General features: G+C 54.7%; 1 protein-coding gene and 1 non-coding gene across 2 annotated transcripts; one reads left to right on the top strand and one right to left on the bottom strand.

The window, feature by feature from the left end:
- Positions 1 to 832: 832 nt before the first annotated feature.
- MYH6 (myosin heavy chain 6) lies at positions 833 to 24,262 on the bottom strand. The gene is made up of 37 exons (XM_037834573.1): positions 24,062 to 24,262; positions 22,828 to 22,971; positions 22,392 to 22,548; positions 22,270 to 22,297; positions 21,872 to 21,983; positions 21,504 to 21,596; positions 20,828 to 20,891; positions 20,450 to 20,548; positions 19,799 to 19,902; positions 19,563 to 19,701; positions 17,814 to 18,082; positions 17,389 to 17,559; positions 15,933 to 16,242; positions 15,189 to 15,259; positions 14,815 to 14,902; positions 14,607 to 14,724; positions 14,333 to 14,456; positions 13,911 to 14,047; positions 12,437 to 12,692; positions 11,953 to 12,195; positions 11,611 to 11,787; positions 11,193 to 11,338; positions 10,870 to 10,960; positions 8,071 to 8,460; positions 7,624 to 7,750; positions 7,412 to 7,530; positions 6,859 to 7,055; positions 6,149 to 6,332; positions 5,818 to 5,983; positions 5,609 to 5,733; positions 4,354 to 4,662; positions 3,933 to 4,136; positions 3,691 to 3,816; positions 3,297 to 3,572; positions 1,991 to 2,086; positions 1,216 to 1,350; positions 833 to 856 (listed from the first exon to the last, which is right to left on the bottom strand). Exons 1-37 carry the CDS (start codon positions 24,260 to 24,262, stop codon positions 833 to 835), a joined length of 5,820 nt encoding a protein of 1,939 aa, XP_037690501.1.
- LOC119533563 lies at positions 12,269 to 12,372 on the top strand. The gene has a single exon (XR_005216688.1). It is a non-coding gene; the product is annotated as a U6 spliceosomal RNA (small nuclear RNA).
- Positions 24,263 to 24,858: the final 596 nt, after the last annotated feature.

Here is a 24,858-nt window from a genome sequence, read left to right on the forward strand (position 1 = left end):
TGCCCTTAAGCCCTGGCTGAGGAGTAGGGATTTGCTTGGAGCAAAATGGGTTCTGGACCAGCCCTGTCCACTGAGCAGCTTCGTGACGTGAGTGGAAGCACATGTGTGGGTGTGGACATGTGCGTGCCCCTGGGCTTGTTTCTGCCTGTATGAGAGGGCCAGACGGTGACCAGCAAAGCCTGGGTTTGGACCACACTGTGCATGGGCTCAGGCTCAGAGTCTTCTAGCCCAAGAATCTCTGGATGCCCTCGGGGGAGGCCCTGACCGACAGGGCCTGGGATGACAGGCAAGAGGACTCCCTACAGGTGAGTTTTCAGGGGCTGACTAGAATGGGACCTGGCCCACCCCTTGGCCCACACCTCCATCCCCAGCTGGCTCAGAGCCTCTCCTGGCACCAACGGAAAATTCATTTTGGAGGGAGCACACACTTAACCCCTGTGGGCTCAGGGATGGCACAGATGGAGGGTGGCTTCAGCTTCAGCAGCAAAATTCTGTCTTCCAGAGTCTGGAGTTGGCTCACCCTTCTGGTCCCTTTGCTTTCTCCACTTTTGAAATTTCTCCCCTCTCCACCCTTGCATGGTTGATTGAGCAGAAGCGGGACTCATGGCTAAGTCTGCCTCAGGCAGGACACCTCTTTCTCTGGGTCTCAGTTCCCTCCTCTACAGATGTGGTCTCCATAGCTCTGATACAGGGGCTGGGGGCCTCCCTGCTCTCCAACCACCGGCCCTCCTGCTCCAGGATGGATGGCTGGCAGGTAGGACAGAGGGGCTCAGGCAGAATCTGGCACTCATGTTTATTATAAGTTAGCAAGATCAAGGTTCCCAAGGTGCCTTCACTCCTCTTCATGCATTTTTTGCTGAGAAAGAAATAAGAGGTGTGAGAGGGCAGGTGGCAAGTGGGATGGGGGGTGTGGGAGGAAACCCTAGGGCTTTCAGGGGTCTAAGGGACAGGTTAGAGCCTGGGACGGGGAGACTAGGGCCTCAGGGATCTTGAGGTCCCATGTTAGGGGTCCTTGTGGTTTAGAGGTGTGACTGGCTTTCTGCAGAAGTTCCAGTGTGTAGGGGCTGCTCCAAGCAGGTGGGTGGATTCTCAGGTTACGGGGGATCTGGGACGCTCAGGGCTGTCCAGGGATAGAGGGAGGAGTGCCACTCTGAAGAGCACTCATGGCAGGCATTCTATGTGGGGGTGGACAAGCCAAGCCAGGGGAGGGCCCACCTTGGTGCCAATGTCACGGCTCTTGGCCCGCAGCTTGTTGACCTGGGACTCGGCGATGTCTGCCCGCTCCTCTGCCTCATCCAGCTCATGCTGCACCTTGCGGAACTTGGACAGGTTGGTGTTGGCCTGCTCCTCCTGCAGGGGGTTTGGGTGTGTGTGTGTGAAGATGAGGTGAGAGGGGCTATGGAGGGATTCCAAGATTCCCAGCATGGGGGACTGGCTCCCTGTTCCTGTAACAGTCTCCCCGAGGGTATCCCGCTCTGGCTTAGGACCCCACTCAGACTTGTCTAGCACTCACGATTCATGCCACCCACTGACCAAGATGAATCCCACCCTGGCTGATCTGGTCCCCCTCAGAATCCAGCTCCACTGTAGCTGTCCAACCATGAATCAAATAGATGCTCCCCCACTGACCCCACAGCTTCCTGTGCAGGTGTGCTCATGAACACCTCGCATCCACACTTCTCTGCCCACCCAGAATATCTACCCCACTGCTATATCTTATTCTGGTCCCTTTCCAGGTCCAATTCCAATGCCACTTCCCTTCCTGTTTTCCCCCATGTTCTGGCATTGGCGTCTACACTGCCTTCTCTTGGTGTTTGGGTGATAAGCTCCTTGTTGGAAGGTGCTGGGTCAAATACCGCATTGATTTTAACTCAGTGTGCCCAATATAGCCCTGGACACATGGGATGACAGACCATGCTGTGGTGGACACTCATTGATTCTCATACATAGCAGATGTGTTCATGAAAGAGTGGAAAAACAGTGAACTCACTGCCTCCTCGGCCTGGCGCTTGTAGGCCTTCACCTTCAGCTGCAGCTTATCCACCAGGTCCTGCAGCCGCAGCAGGTTCTTCTTGTCCTCTTCTGTCTGGGGGGTGAGGTGGAGGGGGGAGAGGCCAATTTGGGAGTAGAAGCAAATGCCATCACCTTTCACTCTCTTATCATTCCACTCCTCTCCCCATGCGTTAGCGTCCCCTGCCTCCAACAGCCCAGGCCTAAGAGGTGGTGGGGAAGATTCCATGTCCGACTCTACTTGTAGGTCAAAGGGATAAGGTAAGTTCTCAGGGATCTAAAGAGCAGTGAGGACCCCAGTTCTTAAGCTGGAAGAGGTACCGTGGAGGCTATTTGTTGGGAGGAAGGGGCTCAGAACCCAACAGAATTTCCTAATATGATCATATGTAGTCATTAGGTCTATTCCAGCTCCAACCCGAAGGAAAAAGGTAGCAACATAAATGTTCCTGGCCAGAGGGTAGAAAGAAAGTGCAGGATATGATCATAGCCTAGAGTCTTAATTCTAAAAAATTGTACTAAGACAGAAATTCTGACACCAGGGTCACTGGCTCTACTCCCCCTTGATCATTTCTATCTCTATATCATTGCATGTGCATCTGTCAGGATGGCATTCTCACTTCTGTTCACAAGACATTTGTGCTTCTACATCCATATTTCTTTCATGGTCCTCTGGTATCCATCTGTCAAATAAATGGACCAATACCCCCTGTCTCCTCTGTCTCCCCTTCCCAGGCACTCAAAAATAACAGGACAAGGGCAAAAGCTCTGAGCCATGCAGACAGCAATCTTAGAACATTCTCAGGTCTTCCTTCTCTAAGGCCTTGCTATCTGTTGTCCCAGAAGTTCCAAGGAAGACACCTGAACCTTTTCTCGCCCTCCCCAACTCTTATCCCTAAAGTGCCACACTGTGTCCCACCCTTTGAGGCTGATGGAGGGTGGAATGGTTCCTTGGACTGGTCTAAAGCCTTCACGGTAGCACTTCAAGTTATTAAAAAGCCTGAGGAAATGCTAGTTAAAAGAGTTTTCAGGATGTAGAAGATTCTCCATTTGCTAGAGAAATTCATGGACTCAAGTCAAACTGACTCCAGAAAGTGTGAAAGAATATTAATCTAAAGACAGCTTCTCAAGGAGCCAGTGAGAGGACAGCTGGGAGGCGTTCCTGGAAGGCGGCGGGAGTCCCGCTCTCCAGAGCACAGGGTCTGTGTGGGCCAGGAGGTGGCGCTGGAGAAGCCACTGTCACCCTCTACTCCTGAGGGGCCCCGCCTCCCCGGCCGGCCCGCCCGCACCTGGTAGGTGAGCTCCTTGATGCGCCGCTCACTCTTCCTCATGCCCTTGACCGACTCCGCGTTGCGTTTCTGCTCGACCTCCAGCTCGTTCTCCAGCTCCCGCACGCGGGCCTCCAGCTTCTGCAGCTGCTTCTTGCCACCCTTGAGGGCGATCTGCTCGGCCTCGTCCAGCCGGTGCTGCAGGTCCTTGATGGTCTGCTCCATGTTCTTCTTCATGCGCTCCAGGTGGGCGCTCGTGTCCTGCTCCTTCTTCAGCTCCTCCGCCATCATGGCAGCCTGTGGACAGGGAGAGAGGGGCGCACGGGTCTGGTGGAGGCCTCACACACTTGCTGCAAACCCCAGAGAGACGCCAGCCTGGGGCAGGTGGAGGGAGCTGGTACTGCACTGGACTCACATCCGTGATGGCCTTCTTGGCCTTCTCCTCAGCGTTCCTGCACTCCTGCACCGCCTCCTCCACTTCAGTCTGGAGCTGGGACAGGTCTGCGTCCATCTTCTTCTTCTGGTTGATGAGGCTGGTGTTCTGGGGGTAGGAGCGGGGATGGAAAGCACTGAGCATCCGGGAGAGGCTCCCAAACCTCACTGCTGAGTCCTGCCGGCCTGTGCTTCCCTCTAGGAATGCCTGGGGGAGCCACTCACCTGGGAGTGCAGCAGCTGCACCCGCTCGCTGGTCTCGATCAGCTCCTGCTCAGCCAGCTTCCGAGACCGCTCCGTCTGCTCCACCACGGCCCGCAGCTCCTCCAGCTCGGCCTGCAGCAGGTTGTTGCGCCGCTCCACAATGGCGATGTTCTCCTTCAGGTCGTCGTTGGCACGGACCGCGTCATCCAGCTGGATCTGGGTGTCCTGAGAAACAGGAGAATGGGCGTGAGGTGGGGGTTGGCCTCTGGGCCCGTCAGATGGCTGTTCCACGGGACTCAGTGCCGGAGGAGGGCCCACTGCGGTGGCTCACGGAGGGCCTATGGGGTGCGTCTGCCATCTGCCACCGCCTAACTTGGACACAAGGTGGCCAGTCCCCTCTCCCAGGGAGATGAGCTCTTAGCTTCCAAGAGTCACCGTGTACCTTCAGCAAGCTCTGAAGACTCTTGACTTGCTTCTGGGCCTCGGCAGCCACGCGGTTGGCATGGCTGAGCTGGATCTCCATCTCATTGAGGTCGCCCTCCATCTTCTTCTTCACCCGCAGTGCCTCGTTGCGGCTGCGCGTCTCCGCGTCCAGGGAGGTCTGCAGCGAGTCCACCACCCGCAGGTGGTTGCGCTTGGCCTGCTCCATCTCCTCGTCCTTCTCTGCCAGCTTCCGCTCGATCTCTGCCTTGATCTGGTTGAACTCCAGCTGCGCCCGGAGGATCTTGCCCTCCTCGTGCTCCAGGGAGGCCTGGGAGGGGAAAGGGGGGTGAGGGTCCAGGGCAGGCATTCGGGGCATTGGGCAGGGGCAGGTTGGGGGAGGGAGGCAGAGAATGCAGGATGACAACTAGGACTATGGGCTGGAGAAGAAGAGCTGGTAAGAGACTGGGAGGCGGGGTCAGCATCCCCAGGCCCACCTGGGTACCAGGAAGGAGGAAGTGCTTTCCTGTCAAGGAAATGAGTGGGACTCACAATTGCCAAGACTATCCAGCACTAACATTGCATGAATTTCTGACCCACATAAAATGTCATAGAAAAGAGAGATTTTTATAACCACAAGTTCAAAACTTTATGATTGTTTCCCAGATCCTTAACCCTTTCATGAGGCAAGTTAGATGCTCTAAAGCTCAGGGCTTTTCCCAGCTTCTTAAAAATTGAGTAGTAACAAGGGCTAACATATTAAGTGCTTAAGTGTGTTTCCCCACTCTTCATAATAACCATGCATAAAATCTTATGAAATATGTACAGTTAATTCCATTTTACAGATGAGAAAACAGAGACACAGAGAGGTTAAGAAACTTGTCCAAGGACACAGTGGGGGTCCTCAAGCTGAGTTTCAAAGTCAGGTCTGTTTGATTCTGGAGCCCATGATCCCAACCACTCTCTTGAAAAATCCTGGTGAGTGACAAAACCTTATGGCCTAGGATAAGACTCTGATGTCTCCTTTGTGCAGACCTTGGCTTTGGAGGGAGACATGGGTAGTGGAAACCCCAGGGCTCTGCCTCTGAAGGGTTACCCTGTGACATCAGGGATGGGGGCCTTTGGAGGAGGTGAAAGAAGGTAGGCTGCAGGGGCAGTGATATGAGACCCCAGTGGGAGACACAGAGTTAAGAGATTCTGTCTTGGGTCATGTCCAGGGAAGGGAGAGACGACAGGGCCAAGCGGGGCAAGGGGTGCGAGCAGAGCCAGGCCCTCACCTCGGCCTCCTCCAGGGCGGACTGCAGCTCCAACTTCTCAGCCTCTAGCTGTTTGCGGACTTTCTCCAGCTCATGCACATTCTTTCCTCCTTCTCCCAACTGCTCGGTCAGGTCTGAGATCTCCTCTGGGGGTCGGAGAGCCTGTGAGCTCAAAGCAACACGTCCCTTCCTGCCCCCAGCCCCTCCCAGCCTCTCCGCCCCTGGCGCACCCTGGAGGTTTTTGTTCTCCCGCTTGAAGGTCTCCAGGTGCTCCAGGGACTCCTCATAGGCGTTCTTGAGCTTGAAGAGCTCGGTGCTGAGGGAGCGCGCCTCCTTCTGCGAGGACTCCAGCTCCGACTGCGACTCCTCGTACTTCTGCTTCCACTCGGCCAGGATCTGCGGGGGCAGGTGGCTCACTGTGCGGCCCCAGGGGCTGCCCTGGGCCCCTCACCTGGCTGGGCCCCCCCCCTCCCTGTGGCCCGAGCACCCAACCCCACCCAGGCAAACACGTGGGCCTCCCGCTGACTCCACCCGCTCCCTCCCGCTCCCCCACAGGCCCACCTTGTCGAAGTTCCTCTGCTTCTTGTCCAGGGCCGCAGCAGCAGCGTTGGAGCGCTCCACGTCCACCATCAGGTCCTCGATCTCGTTCTGCAACCGGTGCTTGGTCTTCTCCAGTGATGAGCACTTGGCGTTGACGGCCTCCACGGCCTCCTCGGCATCCTGCAGCCTCTGGGCCAGCTTCTTCCTGCCCGGGGGAGGGTGGGGAGTGGATGACTCTATCTGTGAACAGGGGGGCCTTGGGACAACTGTGCGAGGAGGACCCGCCCCCTTCCACAGCCCTTTGGGATGCTGAGCTGCCATTCAGGCCCTGGATCCCCAGCCTTGAGGAAACAGAGCCCCCAGGCTGGGCTGCCCAGGCCTCTTCCCTACATCTGGCGGCACGTGGGCGGCACACACAGGCACACACGACAGGCTGATGCGACGGTAGCTCCTCTGACCAACAAGCTTTTTGCTCGTCTTATACGTGAACATCAGGTATAACCCGGGCCAAAAGCTCGCCCGTCACAGGAAGTGGGTCAGGGCCAGCCAGGGTTCACACAGAGCAGGATGCAGGCTCCCTTCCAAGCACCTCTTTGGCCCACTCTGTTGCCAAGTTTCTCCTGGTTTTTAAATGCCCCTCCTGGCTCTCCCACCTCTGGCCTCCTTTCTATGACCGTGCTGCTTGTCCCCTTCCTCCATGAGAGTCAGGGTGGGGGTCACCCAGAGCTCACTTGGCCTCCTCGAGCTCCTCTGTCCGCTGGATGGCGTCCGTCTCGTACTTGGTCCTCCACTGGGCCACCTCCGAGTTGGCCTTGGACAGGGTGCGCTGCAGCTCAGCCTTGGCCTCCGTCTCCTCCTCATACTGCTCCCGCAGCAGGTCACAGTCGTGCCGGGCCGACTGCAGCGCGTGGGCCAGGGCGTTCTTTGCCTGGGGAGAGGTGGGCACCAGGAGGGGGTCGGCCTTTCAGGAAGGTGGGAAGGAACACCCCTCCCCCATGCTCCAGATCCTTCTGTCTGTGAACTTTAGCCAAGCCCAACTTCATTCAGGGTGAGACTGGTCTTCAAGTAGCTTCTCAATGTTCCCACCTTACCTCCTTACAAATAAGGAAAGAGGCAGTCCATGACTTTTGGGTGCCATTTAGCTGAAGGATAGAAGAACCTATACTGGAGAGTCTTTTCATTATAGAGGCTCCCTCCAGCCTCCAGGCTCCAGTTCTGGCTTTGAGGTTAATTGCCCCAGGGCTACTGTCAGGTGTGTCCTACTGCCCCCAAGCTGGGCCTCACCTTGCCTTCCTCCTCCAGCTGCCTTTTGAGATCCTCCATTTGCTGGGTGTAGGAAAGCTTCCCTCGGGTCAGCTGGGAGATCAGTGCCTCCTTTTCCTCTAGCTGCCGGGACAACTCTCCTGGAGATAGGCATCAAGGGGTTTGTGGGCCACGGAAGGGGTTAACCAGTGCTCTGCCTTGGGGCAGGCCCAGGGTTGGTCAGGGGCACCCACCGTTCTCAGTCTGCAACTTGGCCTGCTGCGTGGTGAAGTCGTTGAGGGAGCGCTGGGTCTCTTCCAGCTTCACGCGGTACTCGTTGGCCTGGTCCTCCAAGGTCCGGGACATCTTCTCCAGGTTTGCCTTCAGGCAGCAAGGGATACAGGGAGGGTGAGTGTGGGAGGGGCTGGACTTGGCAGGGAGAAGGGGCCAGCTACAGAAACGCAGAGAGGGCCAAGATGGGGAGAGCACAGAGGAGATGGAGGTGAATGGGGAGGCAGGAGGGATGCAATCTGAAGAGGGAAGTTGAATTAAACAAGAGAGAGAGGGGACAAGATAGAGAGGAAGAAAGAGACCAAAGGGTGATGAAGGGAGTGAGAATGGCAAATGAGATGGAATGAGGCAGACAGGAAGTGGAAGCTGTGAGAGGAAAGAGTGCGGGGAGAGGCTGAGCAGCTGCCCACCTTGGCCTTGATTATCTGCTCCATGTTGGAGGTGACGTCATCCAGCTCCAGCTTGAACTCGCTCTTCTCCTTCTCCAGCTTCTGCTTCACCCGCTGCAGGTTGTCGATCTGCTCGCCCAGCTCGGCCACGCTGTCAGCGTGCTTCTTGCGCAGGGCCGCGGCCGTGGCCTCGTGCTGCAGCGTAGCCTCCTCCAGGTCCCGCCGCATCTTCTGGAACTCGGCCTCGCGCTTCTTGTTCATCTCGATCTGCACGGATGTGGCCCCGCCGGCCTCTTCCAGCCGCTCGCTGATCTCCTCCAGCTCCCGGGACAGGTCTGAGCGCAGCTTCTCTGCCTTGGCCCTGGCCATGCGCTCGGCCTCCAGCTCCTCCTCCAGCTCCTCGATGCGCGCCTGGACACGGCACATGGGATTCAGACCTGCCACCCGGAAACTTCCAGCAGAGTCCCACACCCAGGGGACTCTGGCTCAAGAACTCAGGTCTCTCGAGAGCAATAGTTCTTAACAGGGAGTAGGTTTTGCCCTCCAGGGGACAGTTGGTGATAGAGTCATTTTTTATTGTCACAACTTGGGGGAGTATGCTACTAGCATCTAGTGGGTAGAGGCTGGGGCTCTCATTGTAGGCTACACACCCTACAATGCATGGGACAGCATCCATTTAAAAAACTTATCTGGTCCAAAATGACAGTAGAGCTGGGTTGAGAAGCCCTGCTCTAGCACTTCGAGGCTCAGACCTCACACGCAATACAGGATCTGTTGAACCTCAATCAAAAAGGGAAATCTGGTTTCCCCATTTTTTTTCCCCTTGAAAGCTAGCTCAGATATTTCAAGGTTTACTGAGAGGTCTTGACTAAAATGATCCACAAAACAAGGGCCTGGAATGTCAGGGCAGAAAGGAGATACAAAATGAGCTTAGGATAAAGAGAGTCATTTTCTAGGGGAAAATGGTAGCAACTGCCAATTCTTATACATAGAGACAGAGAATAGAAGACTCCTGATTTGAAAACATTGAAAATAACTTTCTTCCATTTTGTAATCGAGGGGATAATACATGATATTCTTAATACAGCCAGTATTCTCAATGATCTAACTTCCCTGGACTTCCTTTTGGGGAGGAATAAATGATAGCAAAATCTGCCATGAGCAGGAATTTGACCAAAGCCAAACCTTCAAGGCATTTGCTGGGGACATCTCAGACCAAGTCTTTGTATCTATCTGTAACCCTGAATCCTGAGAATCTGTGTTCAGACGGGGATCCTGAGATCTGTGGGATCCTGAATCTCAAAGATTCCAGAGTCAATGGATTCTGCTAACTGTAAGGCAGAAAAGTGGGTGTTTGTATTTTACAAATATATGCAACCATCTGCCTTGAAACAACAAAATACTTTAATCTTCTGAGTTGACCACTAAGTTCGATTAGCATATTCCTCACTCTCCAGGACTTGCTTTATTTATGCCCAGGGAAGGTTCCAGCTTGATTGTTCCCTCCCAGCTCAGATGATTGCAAGCAGGGTGCCCTTTCTCTTCATGATGCCCCATCTCAGTTTTTTGGCTTCCTCCTTGGCCTTGACTAAATTGAGAGATTGTCCCAGCAACCATCTTGATCTGTTGTCTGGCCAGCTAGGAGCAACGGGGAGAATTAGTGGGATTCCCTTCATCTGGGTTATGGACAGTGTTAATGGGAACGTGTGTGGGTTGGCGCTGGGAGCAGGAGGGAGAGGGCTGCCCGGCCTCTGCTCCCGGGATGGAGAGGGTGGGACCCGTGTGCAAGCACTTGAGCAGGAAGAAGGAGTCACAAGCCCATTGCTGAGACCGGAAGGACAACAGCACTGTTGTTCTGGGTCCAAGAGGCTAAAGAAGTTGTCCAGACCCAGAGTAGGTGAACCTCGGGGTGTCCCAACATTCTGGTTAAAACCCTGAAGGGGCACCTGAGAGGATGGGAAGGCAAATCATTTCTGAGGGCAGGCCTGGCCCTGTGCAGGCCAGAGGACCGGAATTGTGTTCCTGCCTCCACTTGCACGTTGAGTGCTGAGGGACTGACTCTCTCCATTAGCCACAGTCTGCCCAGGAAACAAGAGGACAAGGTCCTGCCCCTAGCAGTTGAGTGCCTGTTGGCCCTTGGGGCCATTCTGTCCAGACCTGGCCTTGCCGTCTCTGTAGCTATAAAATGGGGGTGATAGCACCTGCCTTAATGCTTCCAGGGCTCTTCTGACACACATGGGAATGAGTGCATTAGACTTCAGGGTGCATTAAAGGTAAGGGGGCTATGGCTGCTCATTTAATCATTTCCTGCAGAGGGATGAGAAGGCCATGAGAAGACAAAAGAACTGTTTCTTGCTGGTGTGGTGACCTCTCTAACCCAGGCTGAATTAAAATGACAGTAATATAGAGCTTCACAGTTTACAAAGTGGTTTCACATGCATTGTCTACTCTGGTCCTCTGTGAGGTAGGGATTGTTAGTCCCATTTTACAGATGAGAAGAGAATCTGAGGCTCAGGGAGGGAAGGTGACTTGCTCAACATTGTAGTTGATGCCATAGCATGGGTGCCCTATGGGGGCTCCACCTGGGTTAGTAGCTGGGATGAAGAGTGTGAACTGGTCTTTTCTTAAGAAGTTGCTCCCCAAATGCAAGGTGGGAGGAGTACCAAAGGAAGAATTAGGGGAGAACTAAGACCCCTCATTTGTTCTGGAAAAGAAAACCTGCCTGGAGCCCCAGATACTGTCTAGAACCCTAAACTTCTGCAGCCTTAGGCATCTTAGGGCCACTGAGCTCCCTCTTGGCTGCACTGGGAAGAACTTCACCTGGTTTTCCTTCAGTTTCTTCTGCAGCTGAAGGGCCAGTGCCTGTTCATCCTCAACCTTACTGTTTTGCTGGTTAATGTCAAACTCCTTCCTGGAAGAGAAAGATGGTGTGACAGGTGGTCCTCCTTCCTCCTGGGCCACCCTCCTCTCTTGCCTCAGTATGCGAGGACCAGCCACCTCCCCAGTGGCCCAGGGAGGGAGGAGGAGGGCTGTGACTAACCGCCCCCTTCCCAGAGCACTAAGAACAACAGTGGCTGGTGGAGATGCAGCACCCTGTGCTCTAACCCTGAGGCCAGCCCCTTCTGGGCACTGTAGGCTCTTACTTCTTGAGCTTTTCTTCCAGCTGCAATTTGTCATTCTCCAGGTCCATGATGCTCTCCTGGGTCAGCTTCAGGTCACCCTCCAGCTTCCGCTTTGCTCGCTCCAGGTCCATGCGTACCTTCTTCTCCTGCTCCAGGGATCCTTCCAGCTGATGGGGAGAAGAAAAGGGGCAGAGTGTGGAAACCTGAACTACACAGTGCATACTCTTCCACTCCCTTCTAAACTTGAAGTCCATGGGATTGGATGTCAAACAGGCAGAGAAATCTCTGCAAGCACAAGGGATTCAGAGAGGAACTACAGAGAGCAAAATGTCTCCAGGAACTTTAGAAGTTAGTTCTAAGGATCAGGAACCCCCTGGCCATTGGTGTTACCTACAAAGCCTTGACCTGGGGCAGATGGAATATGGTTCTTACTACTCACATCATCGACCTGCTGCTCCAGCTTGACCTTAGACTTGGTCAGGGTGTTGACCTTGTCCTCCTCAGCCTGTAGGTCATCCAGGGCCTGCTGGTGGGCCTCTTGCAGAGCCTTCTTCTCTTTGGTCAGCTTGGCGATGATTTCATCCAGCCCAGCCATCTCTTCTGTCAGGTTCTTCACCTGCCGGCCAAGACCCCCATTCCCATTAGGGCCAAATGTCACCAGGCTGGAGACATCTGTAAGGATCTCCAATGCCATGGACCAGGATCACACAGTTCTCAGGATCCCCTCTGGTTTAGGAATGCTGAGGAGACTTGAGTTGGAGCCAGAGGCAGCTGCCCTCACCTTGTTCTCCGTTGCGTGCTTCTCCTTCTCCACCTTGGCCAACGTCAGCTCCAGGTCATCAATGTCCTTCTTGAGCTCTGAGCACTCATCCTCCAGCTTGCGCTTCTTGGCAGTGAGCTCGGCATTCATCTCCTCCTCGTCCTCCAGCCTCTCATTCATCTCCTTCACCTTGGCCTCCAGCTGGATCTTGTTCTTGATCAGCTGGTCGCAGCGCTCCTCTGCATCATTCAGATTATCTTGTTCCTGCAAGAAGAGGACAGATAGGTGAGATGGTGATTAAAGAGAGAGAGTCCCAGAGTCTTAAAGAAAGCTGGACTGCTCACTTCGGCAGCACAGATACAAAAATTGAATGATACAGAGGATCAGCATGCCCCTTGCTTGAGGATGACATGCAAATTTGTAAAGAAAGGTGAAGTTCCTAGACTCTTAGTCTCTGATGATGAGATGGGAGGGGAGAGTTGAAAAGACAATCACATGGTCTCACCGCCTGCACTTGGAGCTGCAGGTCATTCTTCTCCTGCAGCAGGGAGACCATCTTCTCCTCCAGCTCCTTCCGGCGAGCCTCGGACTTCTCCAGTGCCTCTTTGAGGCGCCCAAACTCCTCCTTCATGGTGGCCATCTCCTTCTCTGTCTCTGCGCTCTTCAGCAGCGGCTTGATCTTGAAGTAGAGCTTCATCCAGGGCCAGTTCTTGACCCCCATGAAGGCCCGAATGTTCCACTGGATCACCAGTAGGGCATCCCTGACAAGGAAAAATGGAAGCAGCATGGGACACCAGGAAAGAGCACTTCCCAAAGATGGGACCAGCTGGACTTGGCTCCCTGCCCATCTTGGCAAGTCTGTAGGCACTTGAAGGCAGGGACGGGGATCTCTCCAGAACACCACCCTGAGCATGGAGTTGCTCAGTTAATATTTACTAATTGATCAAAGTTTGCTTCTTTCTGATTGGGAAGCAGTAGTAAAATGTAACACCTACAGTGTGTCTAGCATGTTCAGTGTTTCTATCTCATAAGAACCTCAAATATGTTTACAAAGTATAATATTTTATATGTCAGAATATCTGTAATATATGTGTAGGTTGTGAAGCATGAAGGTATAATGGATATCCATGAACCCACAACCCCAAACAAGAACGAGAACACTACCAGCTTTTGAATCTACCGGTGTGCTCCTCCCAATACCCTTCCATGGCCCCCCCCACCAGAGGTAGCCTACCCTGAATCTTGTGTTTTCCTTACTTTTTCAAAAAATACTTTAACCACATATGTATGTCTCTTTAAACAATGTACTGTTGGTTTTTATTACTTCAGAGCTGTATAAAAATGGCATCTCTCTATCTACCCTGTGACTTGTTTTTTTTCTCCCACTTAACAATAGGCTTTTAAAGCTCAAACATATCAAACACATAGTACCATGCAGTTGTAGTTCTCCCCTTCTCATTGCTTTATAATATTCCACTGGATGAACATTTATTCATCCCCCTGTGGATGGAAATTTGGGTTGTTTCCAGAGCTCTGTTATGATGACCAATTCTGTGATGGAGATTCTTATCCACTTCTCTCGGTGTACACATGCAGGAGTTTCTCTGCAGGAATGCCCTCAGGAGTGAATTTGCAAAGCATGCAAATGTTCAACTTTCACAGATAATGACAAATTGTTTCCCAAAGAGGTTATACTAATTTACATGCCCATAAACAGGGGGTCAGACTTCTTAATTTTTTGGCCAATCTAGTGTTTTAAGATTGTTTCATTGGCATCCTAATTTGTATTTCCCTATGAATTTTCTATTTTTTTTAAAGAATTCAGATGAGACTCAGAGTGGTAAAATAACTTGCCCAGGGCACACAGCTAGTAGGTGGTAGAGTCAGAATTTGAATCCAAGTCTTGGGATCTACGTTGGTTATCATTGTCTGCCTCTCACATCTGTATGCCCCTCTCCCATCATTTCCTGCCCCCTCACCTGCGCTCCATGATCTTCTTGAACTCAATGCGCATGAGCATGCCCCGGGCCTGGGCCTGGATGCGTGTGATGATGCGGCTCAGCCTCTCGTCCCGCATATCTTCCAGCAGCCCCAGCAGCCCTGCCTTGAAGAACACCTGTGGGCAACAGGTACATCCAAGGGGCCACAGCCTCAGAGAGGGATATTCAGGATGAAGGAAGAAGATAGGAGACCCTAACTGACCTCTCAGGGCACCCATCACCTGTGACTCCTAGACCTGACAGTAAAAATGAGAAACACAAGATAGAAATGAAGCCTGGGTTCCAGGCCTTGGGTTGATTCAGGAAGCCAGGAATCAGGGGTCTGCCTCCTGAGCTTCCAGCTGCCCCACTCAATGTGGCTACACACCCTGCAACCTCATCCTCTAGGGCTCTAGACTCACCTTGGTGTGGCCGAACTTGTACTGGTTGTGATCAATGTCCAGGGAGCCCAACAGCTTCTCTGCCCCCTTCCTGCTGTCAATGAACTGCCCCTCGGGGATGGCCGCTGGGTTCAGGATGCGATACCTGGGGGGAGGGGTGGTAAGACCCCAGAGTCACCCTCGTTCTGCACTGATCTTCTCCACCCAAAGAATTCCAGGGGCCACCTACAGACACCCTTCCCCACCAAGGCTGCCCGGGCTCTGTTCCCTAGCTCTGGAGGGTTCCCATACCCACCTCTGCCGGAAGTCTCCATAGAGGATGCGGTTGGGGAAGCCCTTCCTGCAGATGCGGATGCCCTCTAGCACGCCGTTGCAGCGCAGCTGGTGCATGACCAGGGGGTTGTCCATCACCCCTGCCAACAGGAAGAAAGGAAGGCGGGTCAGCCTCAGGGCCCATGGATACCAAGCATCCTCCCCAGACTAAACCCTTCCCCATTACTCACCTGGAGCCTTCCTCTCATTGGGGATGATGCAGCGCACAAAGTGAGGGTGGGTGGTCCTCAGGTTGGTCATCAGCTTGTTCAGATTCTCCTGGGGGTGGATGGGGTTGGGAAGTTAGAAGCCAAAAGAATCATCCCTTTGGATCTGGACCCTGTCACCAGAACCCTCAAAGGGACAGGAACTTGATTCATAATATATGTTGGGAGTTCAGGCTTGCGCCAGATTTACATGCTCAAACCAACCATGTAGCTGTAGCTTCTTCCCCTCCTTGCTCCTCCTCACACTCAGAGGTTCAGCCCAGGATGATGCAGCCAACAGGCTCTGGACCACACCTACCCCCACCACAGGTCTCCTGGCATCTCTGGGTCCTTCTTACCCGGTGGAGGGCTGACACCGTCTGAAAGGACGAGCCCTTTTTCTTGCCTCCTTTGCTTTTACTGCTATCCCCTAATAACAAGAGAAGGAATGATGAACACGAGCTTGAAAACGGAGGAGCCCTCAGGTGGCTCCTCATGAGCTGTGACCTTGGGCAAGTGACTCAGTTTTTTCATAAGGATGATAAAACCACCTCTGAAAGTTGTAGAGAAGATTAAATAAGATCACGTACATAAGGCGCCTCACCACATAATAGTGAAACAAGGTCAGTACTCGAATTCCACCCTCTTCTGGCCCACCCTGCATTCTTCTATCTTTCCACTCTCTATTTTTTCCTGGCACTTCCTCTTCCTCGTTTCAAGCCACACCCCTTCTCTTCCTTCTCTGAACTGGAGGATCATTTGTTCTACCAGTTATTCAGTGATCCTCTCAATGTTTACTGACATCTTCTGCAAGCACTGCTCTATGTTGGGTATGATGCAATGATGCACATGCCACGCTTGCTGAGCTCCAGCTGCTCAAAGTCTTGAGGAGACAGAGGCACGTATGCCAATGTCCATAATACAAAGTGGAAAATGGCCGGGGCCACAGAAGAGGTACAGATGGATTGCTGTGGGATCTCCTTACTCACATCCCACGGCCCATGGATTCCTATGACTCTAGAGTCATATGATTTGAAGCAGCAGGACCTTGATCCCTTGCACCTCCAGAACTCCCCCGCCCTCGTGCAGGGATGCCCCTTTACCAGCATCGACGGCAGCGTAGGAGGAGAAGAGTGTGGCCATGAGCTTGAGGGAGGACTTCTGGTACAAGGCCACCACGGTCTCGTTGAGCGGGTCCTTGTTCTTCTCTAGCCAACCCAGGATGTTGTAGTCCACAGTGCCAGCATAGTGGATCAGGGAGAAGTGGGCCTCTGGCTTCCCCTTGATGTTGCGTGGCTTCTGGAAGTTGTTGGACTTGCCCAGGTGGTTGTCGTACAACTTGGCTTTGAAGGTCATGTCGGTGGCCTTGGGGAACATGCACTCCTCCTCCAGGATGGACATGATGCCCATGGGCTGAGGGCAGGGCGGGGGAGATAGACAGAGTATCGCTGAGCACAGAGTCCCTCTGCCAGAGCAAAGACTCTGCAGCCCAGTATCACAGGCAGGCCAAAGGGAACCTATGGTGGTAACCTTTTTCCCCAAAATAGGAAGCCAATATTCTTGGGATTAATATAAATCCAATTACATTCAGATTTAGCCTATATAACATCTTTCTGCCCCAGTGCACCTGGTGAGGAACCACATATTCCCAATTGTCCTCAAGGCTCAGAAGGCTCCACCACACAGCCCCTTCCTCCTTAAAGTCTTGCTGCCCTGGATGGGGGGTGGGGGAGGGTAGGGACAGATGCGTGTCAAAGGCACCAGCCTGCAGGTCCCTGTGTATAGGACAGTGGTAGCAATTCTTCAAGGGATGTTTAGAGGGATCCATGTTCTGCAAAACTCTGCACAAAATGCTGCACTACAGAAAATGTGGTGCTTCTTGACTTTTCTCAGGGATCAATACCTTAATTTGATGAAGCCAAAGACTGACTCCCCAGAAAAATGCACCCTGGTTAAGAGTCTCTGGATAATGACTACACTTGTGCAGAAGCTCCCATTTTCTGAAGGGAAGTGGATGTGCTGGGAGCGGGTCAGTCACTCAGGGTTCTGGCCTGTACCAGCAAAGAGCAAAGGGACTCTAAGGGCAAGTCAGCCCTGGCTCGGAGAGAACACCCTCCAGCTCCTTCCTGGTTTCTTCTGAGGAATGTCTCTAGACAAGAGGGTCTTGAGACTGGCTTATTTCTCAGGGAACAGGGAATAAGTCATCCCTAAGGAAGGGATGGGAAACCACACATCTTTAGTCTCACCCTTCCATGAATGATGTTTCTCATGGGATGTCAGAGGGGCCAGGCGTCTACTGCCTTGCTACATTCCACTTTTAGGACTCTGGAGTCCCCAACACTATTAGAGTAACCACTACACTGGGTGACAAAGTGGTAGGTCCCGGGGAAAGAAGGAAGGGGCTCATCTTGTGTATGCCCATGACTTCACAGAGGGTGGGCCTGGAGAGAGGACTGGGATTCTGGGGACTCCAGCTTCTCAGGTGCAGAAGAGATGGGGCTGCCACTTTGTGGGGGATGGCAGGGGAAAGGGACGCAGGTGGTGGGGCCAAGGCGGCACCTTCTCGATGAGGTCAATGCAGGCCTGCAGGTCCATGCCGAAGTCGATGAACTCCCACTTGATGCCCTCCTTCTTGTACTCTTCCTGCTCCAGCACGAACATGTGGTGGTTGAAGAACTGCTGCAGCTTCTCATTGGTGAAGTTGATGCAGAGCTGCTCAAAGCTGTTGAACTGTGGGAGAATGAGGGGTGGGAGCAGGTCAGACAAGCAGGTGTCTGGGTGGCTGATAGGGTAAGGCTGGTCCCCTCCCATCTCAGGGCAGGGGAGGGAGAGCTGCCCTGATGGCAGAGGGACAACTGCCTCAGCCACTGCTGAATCCACATGACCCTTCCCAGAGCCTGGCCTGCGGCTGGCACTAAGTGCCTGTGGATTGTGCGCATGTGTGGGTTATTGTTCTCCCCACATCCAGGGCTCCCCGGGCTCACGTCGAAGATCTCAAAGCCAGCAATGTCCAGGACTCCTATGAAGTACTGGCGAGGCTGCTTGGTCTCCAGGGTGGAGTTGATCCGCGTCACCATCCAGTTGAACATCTTCTCGTACACTGCCTTGGCCAGTGCCCCGATGGAGTAGTACACCTGCTGCACACTCTGCCCCTTGGTGACGTACTCGTTGCCCACTTTCACCCGAGGGTGGCACAGCCCCTTGAGCAGGTCAGCTGAGTTCAGCCCCATGAGGTAGGCAGACTTGTCGGCATCTGGATGAGAAGAAAAGGAGTGAAGGAGCTCTTACAACCAACCCTCATTCCCTGCCCCCAGGGTCAGAGCCTCTAAGAAGTATCTGGTCCAACTCCCTCTCACCAGAGGAGGCAACCAAGGCCTGGAATGGTGAAGACTTGCCCATGGTCAGGCAGCCAATGTGTGTCCAGGTCACACTGGAACCCAGTCCCCTCTGTCCAGTCCTGGGCCTCCCTCTACTCGGTGACTCCTCTCGCCTCTGTCTTTATGTCTGGAGGGTGATTAAGGGCCAGGCCCTTCACCGAATAGCATTGCTGAAGTCGTGATCCCCTCCCTGACTCCACCCCTGGTCTCTCCAGGGAAGGTTTGTGCTGCTGGGACTAGGGGTCTTCTGCTCTCTGTTTCCTGCCTCCTGTGTCTCCCCCCAGGATCCAGCCCAGGACTGGGCATCCTGTCCTCTCAATCCGCATGTCACCAGTTTGGCTGGCTGGGAAGTCAAGTTTCCTGACAGTGTATTGGAGTCTCACTCACCCCAGCTCTCCAAAAGAGCCGTCCAACATACAGAGTTTTCTATTAGCATGAATTTCTTTGATTTAGGTTGAAGAATTTTGTGATTACTAGGGGCATACTATTATAAAACCCAAACTTGGTGATTTGATCTGGACTGATGAGGAGAAGTGTTGACGGTGGTTCCAGAAGAATGTTCCGGGCCTTCGCCCAGCAGTTTCCACCTTCACATCTCCATCTTGAAGATTCTTCACAGCAGCCCCGGGAGGGAGCTAGCAGGGACTGCAGCTCCATCTCAAGAGGGAGCAATTGAGGCCCAGTGACAGGGGTGAGTGTCAATGCCCTGAGCTGGGCCCCCAAACAGAACATGGCACAGAGCCCTGTGACAGGCTCGCTGCATGGCTGGGCAGGCAAACTCCCACCATGTGAATGTCAGTGACTCTGCAGAACTCAGGGGCTGTAGTTTCCTGGGATTGGGTGAGTCTTGGATGCAGGAGGGAAAAAATCTGCAACTGGTTTCTGGTTAGTACAGATGGGGGCTGGGAAGTTGGAGGGTCCCCCCGTCTGCCCGCCTCTCCCAGGTCCCTGCTCCTCTCCCCCTTTTCAACAACCCCATCTACCCCACAAGCCTCAGGTCCTCGGGGAGCCAGGCTGTCTGTGGGTGGTGGGTGGCCAGAGGCCTGGCCGGGTTCCAAGGGAAGGAGAGAGCCTGTGGGGGGGCCGGATGGGTGGGGGCAGGGCCTGCTCCCAGAAAAAGGCACCGCCCTCTGGCCACCTGCTCTGCAGGGTCACAGTCTCATATTTCTCCTGGTTTCCTCCCACTTTCGCTACTGTGGTCCTAACAACCCTGCTGTCAGCCTAGTTCTTTAAAAAATTGTTGAAAGGCACCACTCTTGGGCACAGCATGGGGGACCCTGCTCCCAGGGGACTGTCTCACAGGACGGTCCGTCCCCATGCCAGGCATTTTCGTGCCTGGCCTCCTGCCCCTCGCACCTTCGGTGCCGTCCGGCTCGGCCTGCTCCTCCCGCTGCTTCTGCTTGAACTTCATGTTTCCGTAGTGCATGATGGCGCCCGTCAGCTTGTAGGCGCCGGCTTTCTCCTCAGGAGTGAAGCCCAGCACGTCGAAGGCGCTCTGGGACCGGGCGAGAGAGGCCAAGGGCGGGGTTGGAGCCGGCGGCCCGGGTGTACCAGGAGCCGTCCGCACTGCCGTGCCCAGCCGCCTCACTCACATCGGTGGCCATGAGCTCCTCAGAGTCGTCGATGGAGGCCACGGACACCTCTCCCTGCGACACGAAGGCGTAGTCGTAGGGGTTGCTCGTGACCAGCAGCATGTCTGCGCCAGGCGAGGGGCAGGGTGGGAGCCCAGAGGGGGAGGGCACCATAGAGGAAGAGAAGGAGGAGGGTGGAGGAGGAGAGGACGGGGAGCAGGCAGAGAAGAGGAGAATCAGCGAGGACCAAGGAGAGAATCCAAAAGAAATGAGAAAGAGGAGGGACCCGGGGAGGAGAAGAGGGGGTTAGTGGGGGGATAAGACTGGAACAAGGGGGCAGGCAATAAAGGAGAAGGAGAAAACCAACAAAGAAGAGGAGAAGAAATCGAAAAGGCAGGAGTGGGAAGAGGTGGAAGGAGAAGGAGTAAAGTGTGTGGCAGTGGAATGGGGTGGCTGGAGAAGACGCAGGCAGGTCCAAGGTGGGGAAGGAAGAGAACCCTGGGGAGCAAACGGAGGGAGGCACGAAGCAGCAGTGAGGTGGTGAGGTGGGCAGATGAGGAGAGGGGAGGCGAGAGGGGCCGAGAGCCGGGCCCGGGAGGACACCTGCCCCTGTGCACAGGTGGGCTTCGGGGAGGCCAGTGCGGGTCGGATGGGCCACCAGGCCAGGCTCACCCAGCAGCTCTGGCTTCTTGTTGGACAGGATCTGGTAGAAGATGTGGTAGTTCCTCTCAGCCTTCAGCTGGAAGATCACCCGGGATTTCTCCAGGAGATCTGAGGTGGGGAGGAGGAGAGGAAGGCGAGTAAGGCAGGAAAGAGGGAAAGTGTGTAGATGCAGCAAAAAGGTGGAGAACAAGGGACAAAGGCTCCTACCACAAGACGGAGAGGGCCAAGGGAAAAGATATGGTTTGAAGAAAGAAAGACTGTAAGGCCAAGGGACAAATGTAGACAGACAGAAGGTGGAGGGGAGACGATGAGAGGGGACCCCTGGCTGGGAAAGAAGGCGGAGGTGGAGGACACGGGGTGGGGCAGGGCTCCCTCCGCGGCACTCACAGGTCTCTATGTCGGCAGAAGCCAACTTTCCAGTGGCTCCAAAGTGGATCCTGATGAATTTCCCCTGGGGGCGGATGGGACAAAGAGTGAGGGAACTGGCCTGAAGGGGACAGAATGGGGATCTTGGACCTCAACTCAACCCAGAATGCCCTGAATGGTTCTCGAAACGTACATTTCCCACTTGATGTCTGTTTCATGTCAGTAAAACAGGGAAAAGGAAGTCCCTCCCCACCCAGGCCCAGGAATTTGCACAGATAGCAATCCTCCCGTGTGTGCCTCTTCTATTATCTCCTCTCAGCCTCCCGACAGCCTTCAAGGTAGATCTTATTACCACTGTTTCACAGATGAGGGAACTGGGGTTCAGAGAAGTGGGGCGGCGGGACTTGCTGGGCAAAGGGGAAGGCTGGGATTTGGTGCAAAAGCCTATGCCCTCTTCCCACTTAATGTGTCATAAGAGAAACCTAAAATGTGGTCAAAATCAGCTCCGTTAGAACAGCTGTGGTGACTGTAGGTCTCTTTCCTGGAGTTCCCATAACTCAGAGAGCCAGGTCGAGTCTTGGGGTGTGTGTGTGTGTGTGTTTGTGTGTACCTGCCTGCTGACACCCCAAACGCCCCCCGCCCCGCTCCCCCCGTCAAGGCCTTAGGAGGCAGCTGACTGCTGATCAAGGGCACTTACAAAGCGGGAGGAGTTGTCGTTCCGGACAGTCTTGGCGTTGCCGAAGGCTTCCAGGGCGGGGTTGGCCTGGATGATCTGATCCTCCAGGGTGCCCTGTGTAGGGAGCAGAACTGTAGGGTTTCATCCTTTATCCACCTCCTGGCGGTGGGGGACAGTCTGGGGAGTGGGAGTGAAAGTGGGTGGGTCTGGGGCTTGAAAGGACCATATGGGGCCCTCAGAGTGTGGGTCTCCTCTAGGCAGCCTTCAGCACGCTCTGACCCTAAGGAGCCCTGCTCAGTGGTGCTGTCCCCACCGCTCCCCAGGACTGCGTTAGGGGTCAGCTTGCCCCCAGACCCTGTGTCTGCTGAGATGGAGGCCCACACAGGCACCTTGCTTGCATTGGTGGTGTCCTTCTTGCCACGGTCACCAATGGCTGCGATGCTGGCGAAGTACTGGATGACACGTTTGGTGTTAACAGTCTTCCCAGCCCCGGATTCTCCACTGGAGGCAACAGGGGCCGGGCAGAACTCAGTGTTCCTGCCGTTCTCCATTCAGGACTCAGCCCTGCACACTCCTCCCTCCCTTCAGAGCCCTGGCCACCCAGACTCTTCTGTCAGAGGCCAGAACCATATGGAATTTGCCCCACCATCACCCATCACTCTGGCACTCCTTTAACAAGAGACCAGCACCCCCACCCCAACTCCTTGCAATCACAGCCTAAACCTTTCCTCCCCTTCTGCCTGGCCCCCATGCCCACCCCAGCCCTTTATGGGTGGATGGTTCTCACGTGATGAGGATGGACTGGTTCTCTCGATCTGGAAGAGAATAGAGGAGAGGCAGTGGGGTCGGGGTGAGGGCCCAGTGGGCATTGAGGTTGAGCAGGCACAGGTCAGGGGTCACTGGGCTCACCCGTCAGCATGTACTGATAGGCGTTGTCGGAGATGGAGAAGATGTGGGGTGGGGCCTCACTCCTCTTCTTGCCCCGGTAGGCGGCCACCACCTCGGCATTGTACACCGGCAGCCACTTGTAGGGGTTGACCGTGACACAGAAGAGGCCCGAGTAGGTCTGGGGGTAGGAAAGGAGGAGTGAATTTCCAGTGAGGAAGGGGGAGGCATGGTGGTTTTCAGAGTTAGGGCAAGAAAAGAAAGGAGCATCTCTGAAGGCACTAAATCTGAGTCATCCCGGCCCCCAGGGTGTTAGCATGGAACCAAGGATGTCCGGACTAGGATGAGAGCACAATACTGCCTTGACACAGAGAACAGAAACTCTTGGCTCCCGGAGGTGGAAACCTGTGGACCAGGAAGCTACTAGATTCAGAGGGATATGCTAGGGGCTGGCACTTACATAGATCATCCAGGAGGCGTAGCGATCCTTGAGGTTGTAGAGCACGGCGGGCTCGTGCAGGAAGGTCAGCATGGCCATGTCCTCGATCCTGTCGAACTTGGGCGGGTTCTGCTGCATCACCTGGTCCTCCTTCACGGTCACCGTCTGGGGAGGGAGCAGGGGCAGGTGGGCAGGGGTGGCTGCACTCCCACCAGGGCCCACTTACCTCCTTGCAGAACACGGGTCAGGGCTTGGCTTTGCTCCCCCCACCCTTCCCTGACAGGTGCCCCAGTCCCTTCCCCACAGCTCCACAGGACACGTTTCCCAGATAACTGTCTAGGGGCACTCACCTTGCCCTGACCCCGAGGCCTTCGGACGGGGGCAGTGCATGAGAGCATCAACCACTCAGGGCACACCCTTGCCCCTACCAGAAAAACAGCTCACCATTTACCCTCTCCCCACTCAGTCACTGTTGTTGCAGTTTGATTGGCACTGGTGAGTTTGCATGCCCCAGGGTCATTAGATCCCATGGCTGGGTATTCTAGCACCTGTCTTTCAGCAGAGGAAGCTGCAGCTCTCAACGATTTGCCTGCACAATCTAGTGGCTAGCTAGTGGCAGAGCTGGATCAGAGTCAAAGCCTCCAGTGGGCTGTGGCCCATTATTTCACACCATAAGGGGATACAGACTTCCATCAGCGGGTCTGGGAAGCACACCGGTCTGAGCCGCTGCCGATGACCAGCGGTGATTCTCATGGCTGGTGGGAGTGGCCAGGGACCAGGGGTCTCTGGGTGCCAGTCACCAGCCTGGAGACTGAGTGTTCAACTACAGTGATCCTGCTCTTTGTCCTCTCAGGTGTAAGAGTTTGTTCTGGTTTGGGTGAGGGGGATTTGGTTTGGGAGAGTGGACCCTTGGAGGAAACTGAGGCACAGAGTGGGGGCTACAAGTGCAAGAGGGGGAGTTTCATTGAATGCTGTGCTCTCTGTATCTGCAAGCCCCTCTGAAGAAGAAAATGGCCGAGAGTACCCCTCACCCTGCCAGCACCCTCTCTGGCAAGGGGTGTACACCATGTTGCACCTGCCCAGGTGCAGACCCTGGGCTTCTCGAGGGGGTAAGCTGTGGCATCCCGGGGGCCTTGGCCTTGTCCAGGGTCCCTCAGCCTCCGGCCCCATTGGCCGAGCCCTCAGCTCCCACTGCAAGTGGCTCTACCCCTGTACCTTGCCCCCTGTCTCCCTTCTTCCCCCTTCCCCCACGCACCTTGCCATTCTCAGTTTCAGCAGTGACCTTGCCACCCTCCCGGGACACGATCTTGGCCTTGACAAACTCCTCCTTGTCATCGGGCACGAAGCACTCTGTGCGGATGTCGAAGGGCCGGGTCTGGGCCTCCAGACGCTCCTTCTCTGACTTGCGGAGGTACTGGGCCGCAGCCCCAAAATCGGCCATCTGGGCATCGGTCATCTTTTCACTGCTCTGGGGCTGAGACAGCAGGGGCCCAGGATGCGGCAAGTGGCATTGTCCTTGGAACCCCGCACTCCCTGAACCACTGGCTCTGCTGCTGTAGACCAGCTTGTTCTCCTATCATCTCCCCAGGAGAAGTAACTGGCCTGGGCCCAGCCCTCCCTGCTCAAAGTTCTCCTTCCCTTGCCCTCTGAGGGGATGCTGAGCCGGAATCTCCGTGAGGAGTTGGTGTGGGGGTGGGGGTGGAATTGGCTGGAGCTTGCTAAGGGGAGGTGCTGAGCTGCTTGGAGAAGTCCAGCAACCTGGTGCCCAAGAGAAGCATGCTCTGTTGTCTGGGAGAGAAAATAGGGGTGGTTCTTACCTGGTTATCTCCTTACAGATAATCCTGAAGAATCTGGTCCATGGATGCAGAGGAACAACCAGGCAGAGAGAAGGGCAGACAAGGTAAATGAATAACTGAGGCAGGTAGACTGGGAGACAGAGAAGTAAAGCCGGAGGCTCGATACAGACTCGAGCAGGGCAGGCCAAAACGAGGAGTTGAGGGGAGAGAAGAGGCAGAGGGGCAGAGAAGGAAGGCTGCAGAGAGAGGAAGAGTG

The sequence above is a fragment of the Choloepus didactylus genome, chromosome 4 (assembly GCF_015220235.1).
Source record: "Choloepus didactylus isolate mChoDid1 chromosome 4, mChoDid1.pri, whole genome shotgun sequence".
In the NCBI taxonomy this organism is placed as follows: domain Eukaryota; kingdom Metazoa; phylum Chordata; class Mammalia; order Pilosa; family Megalonychidae; genus Choloepus; species Choloepus didactylus.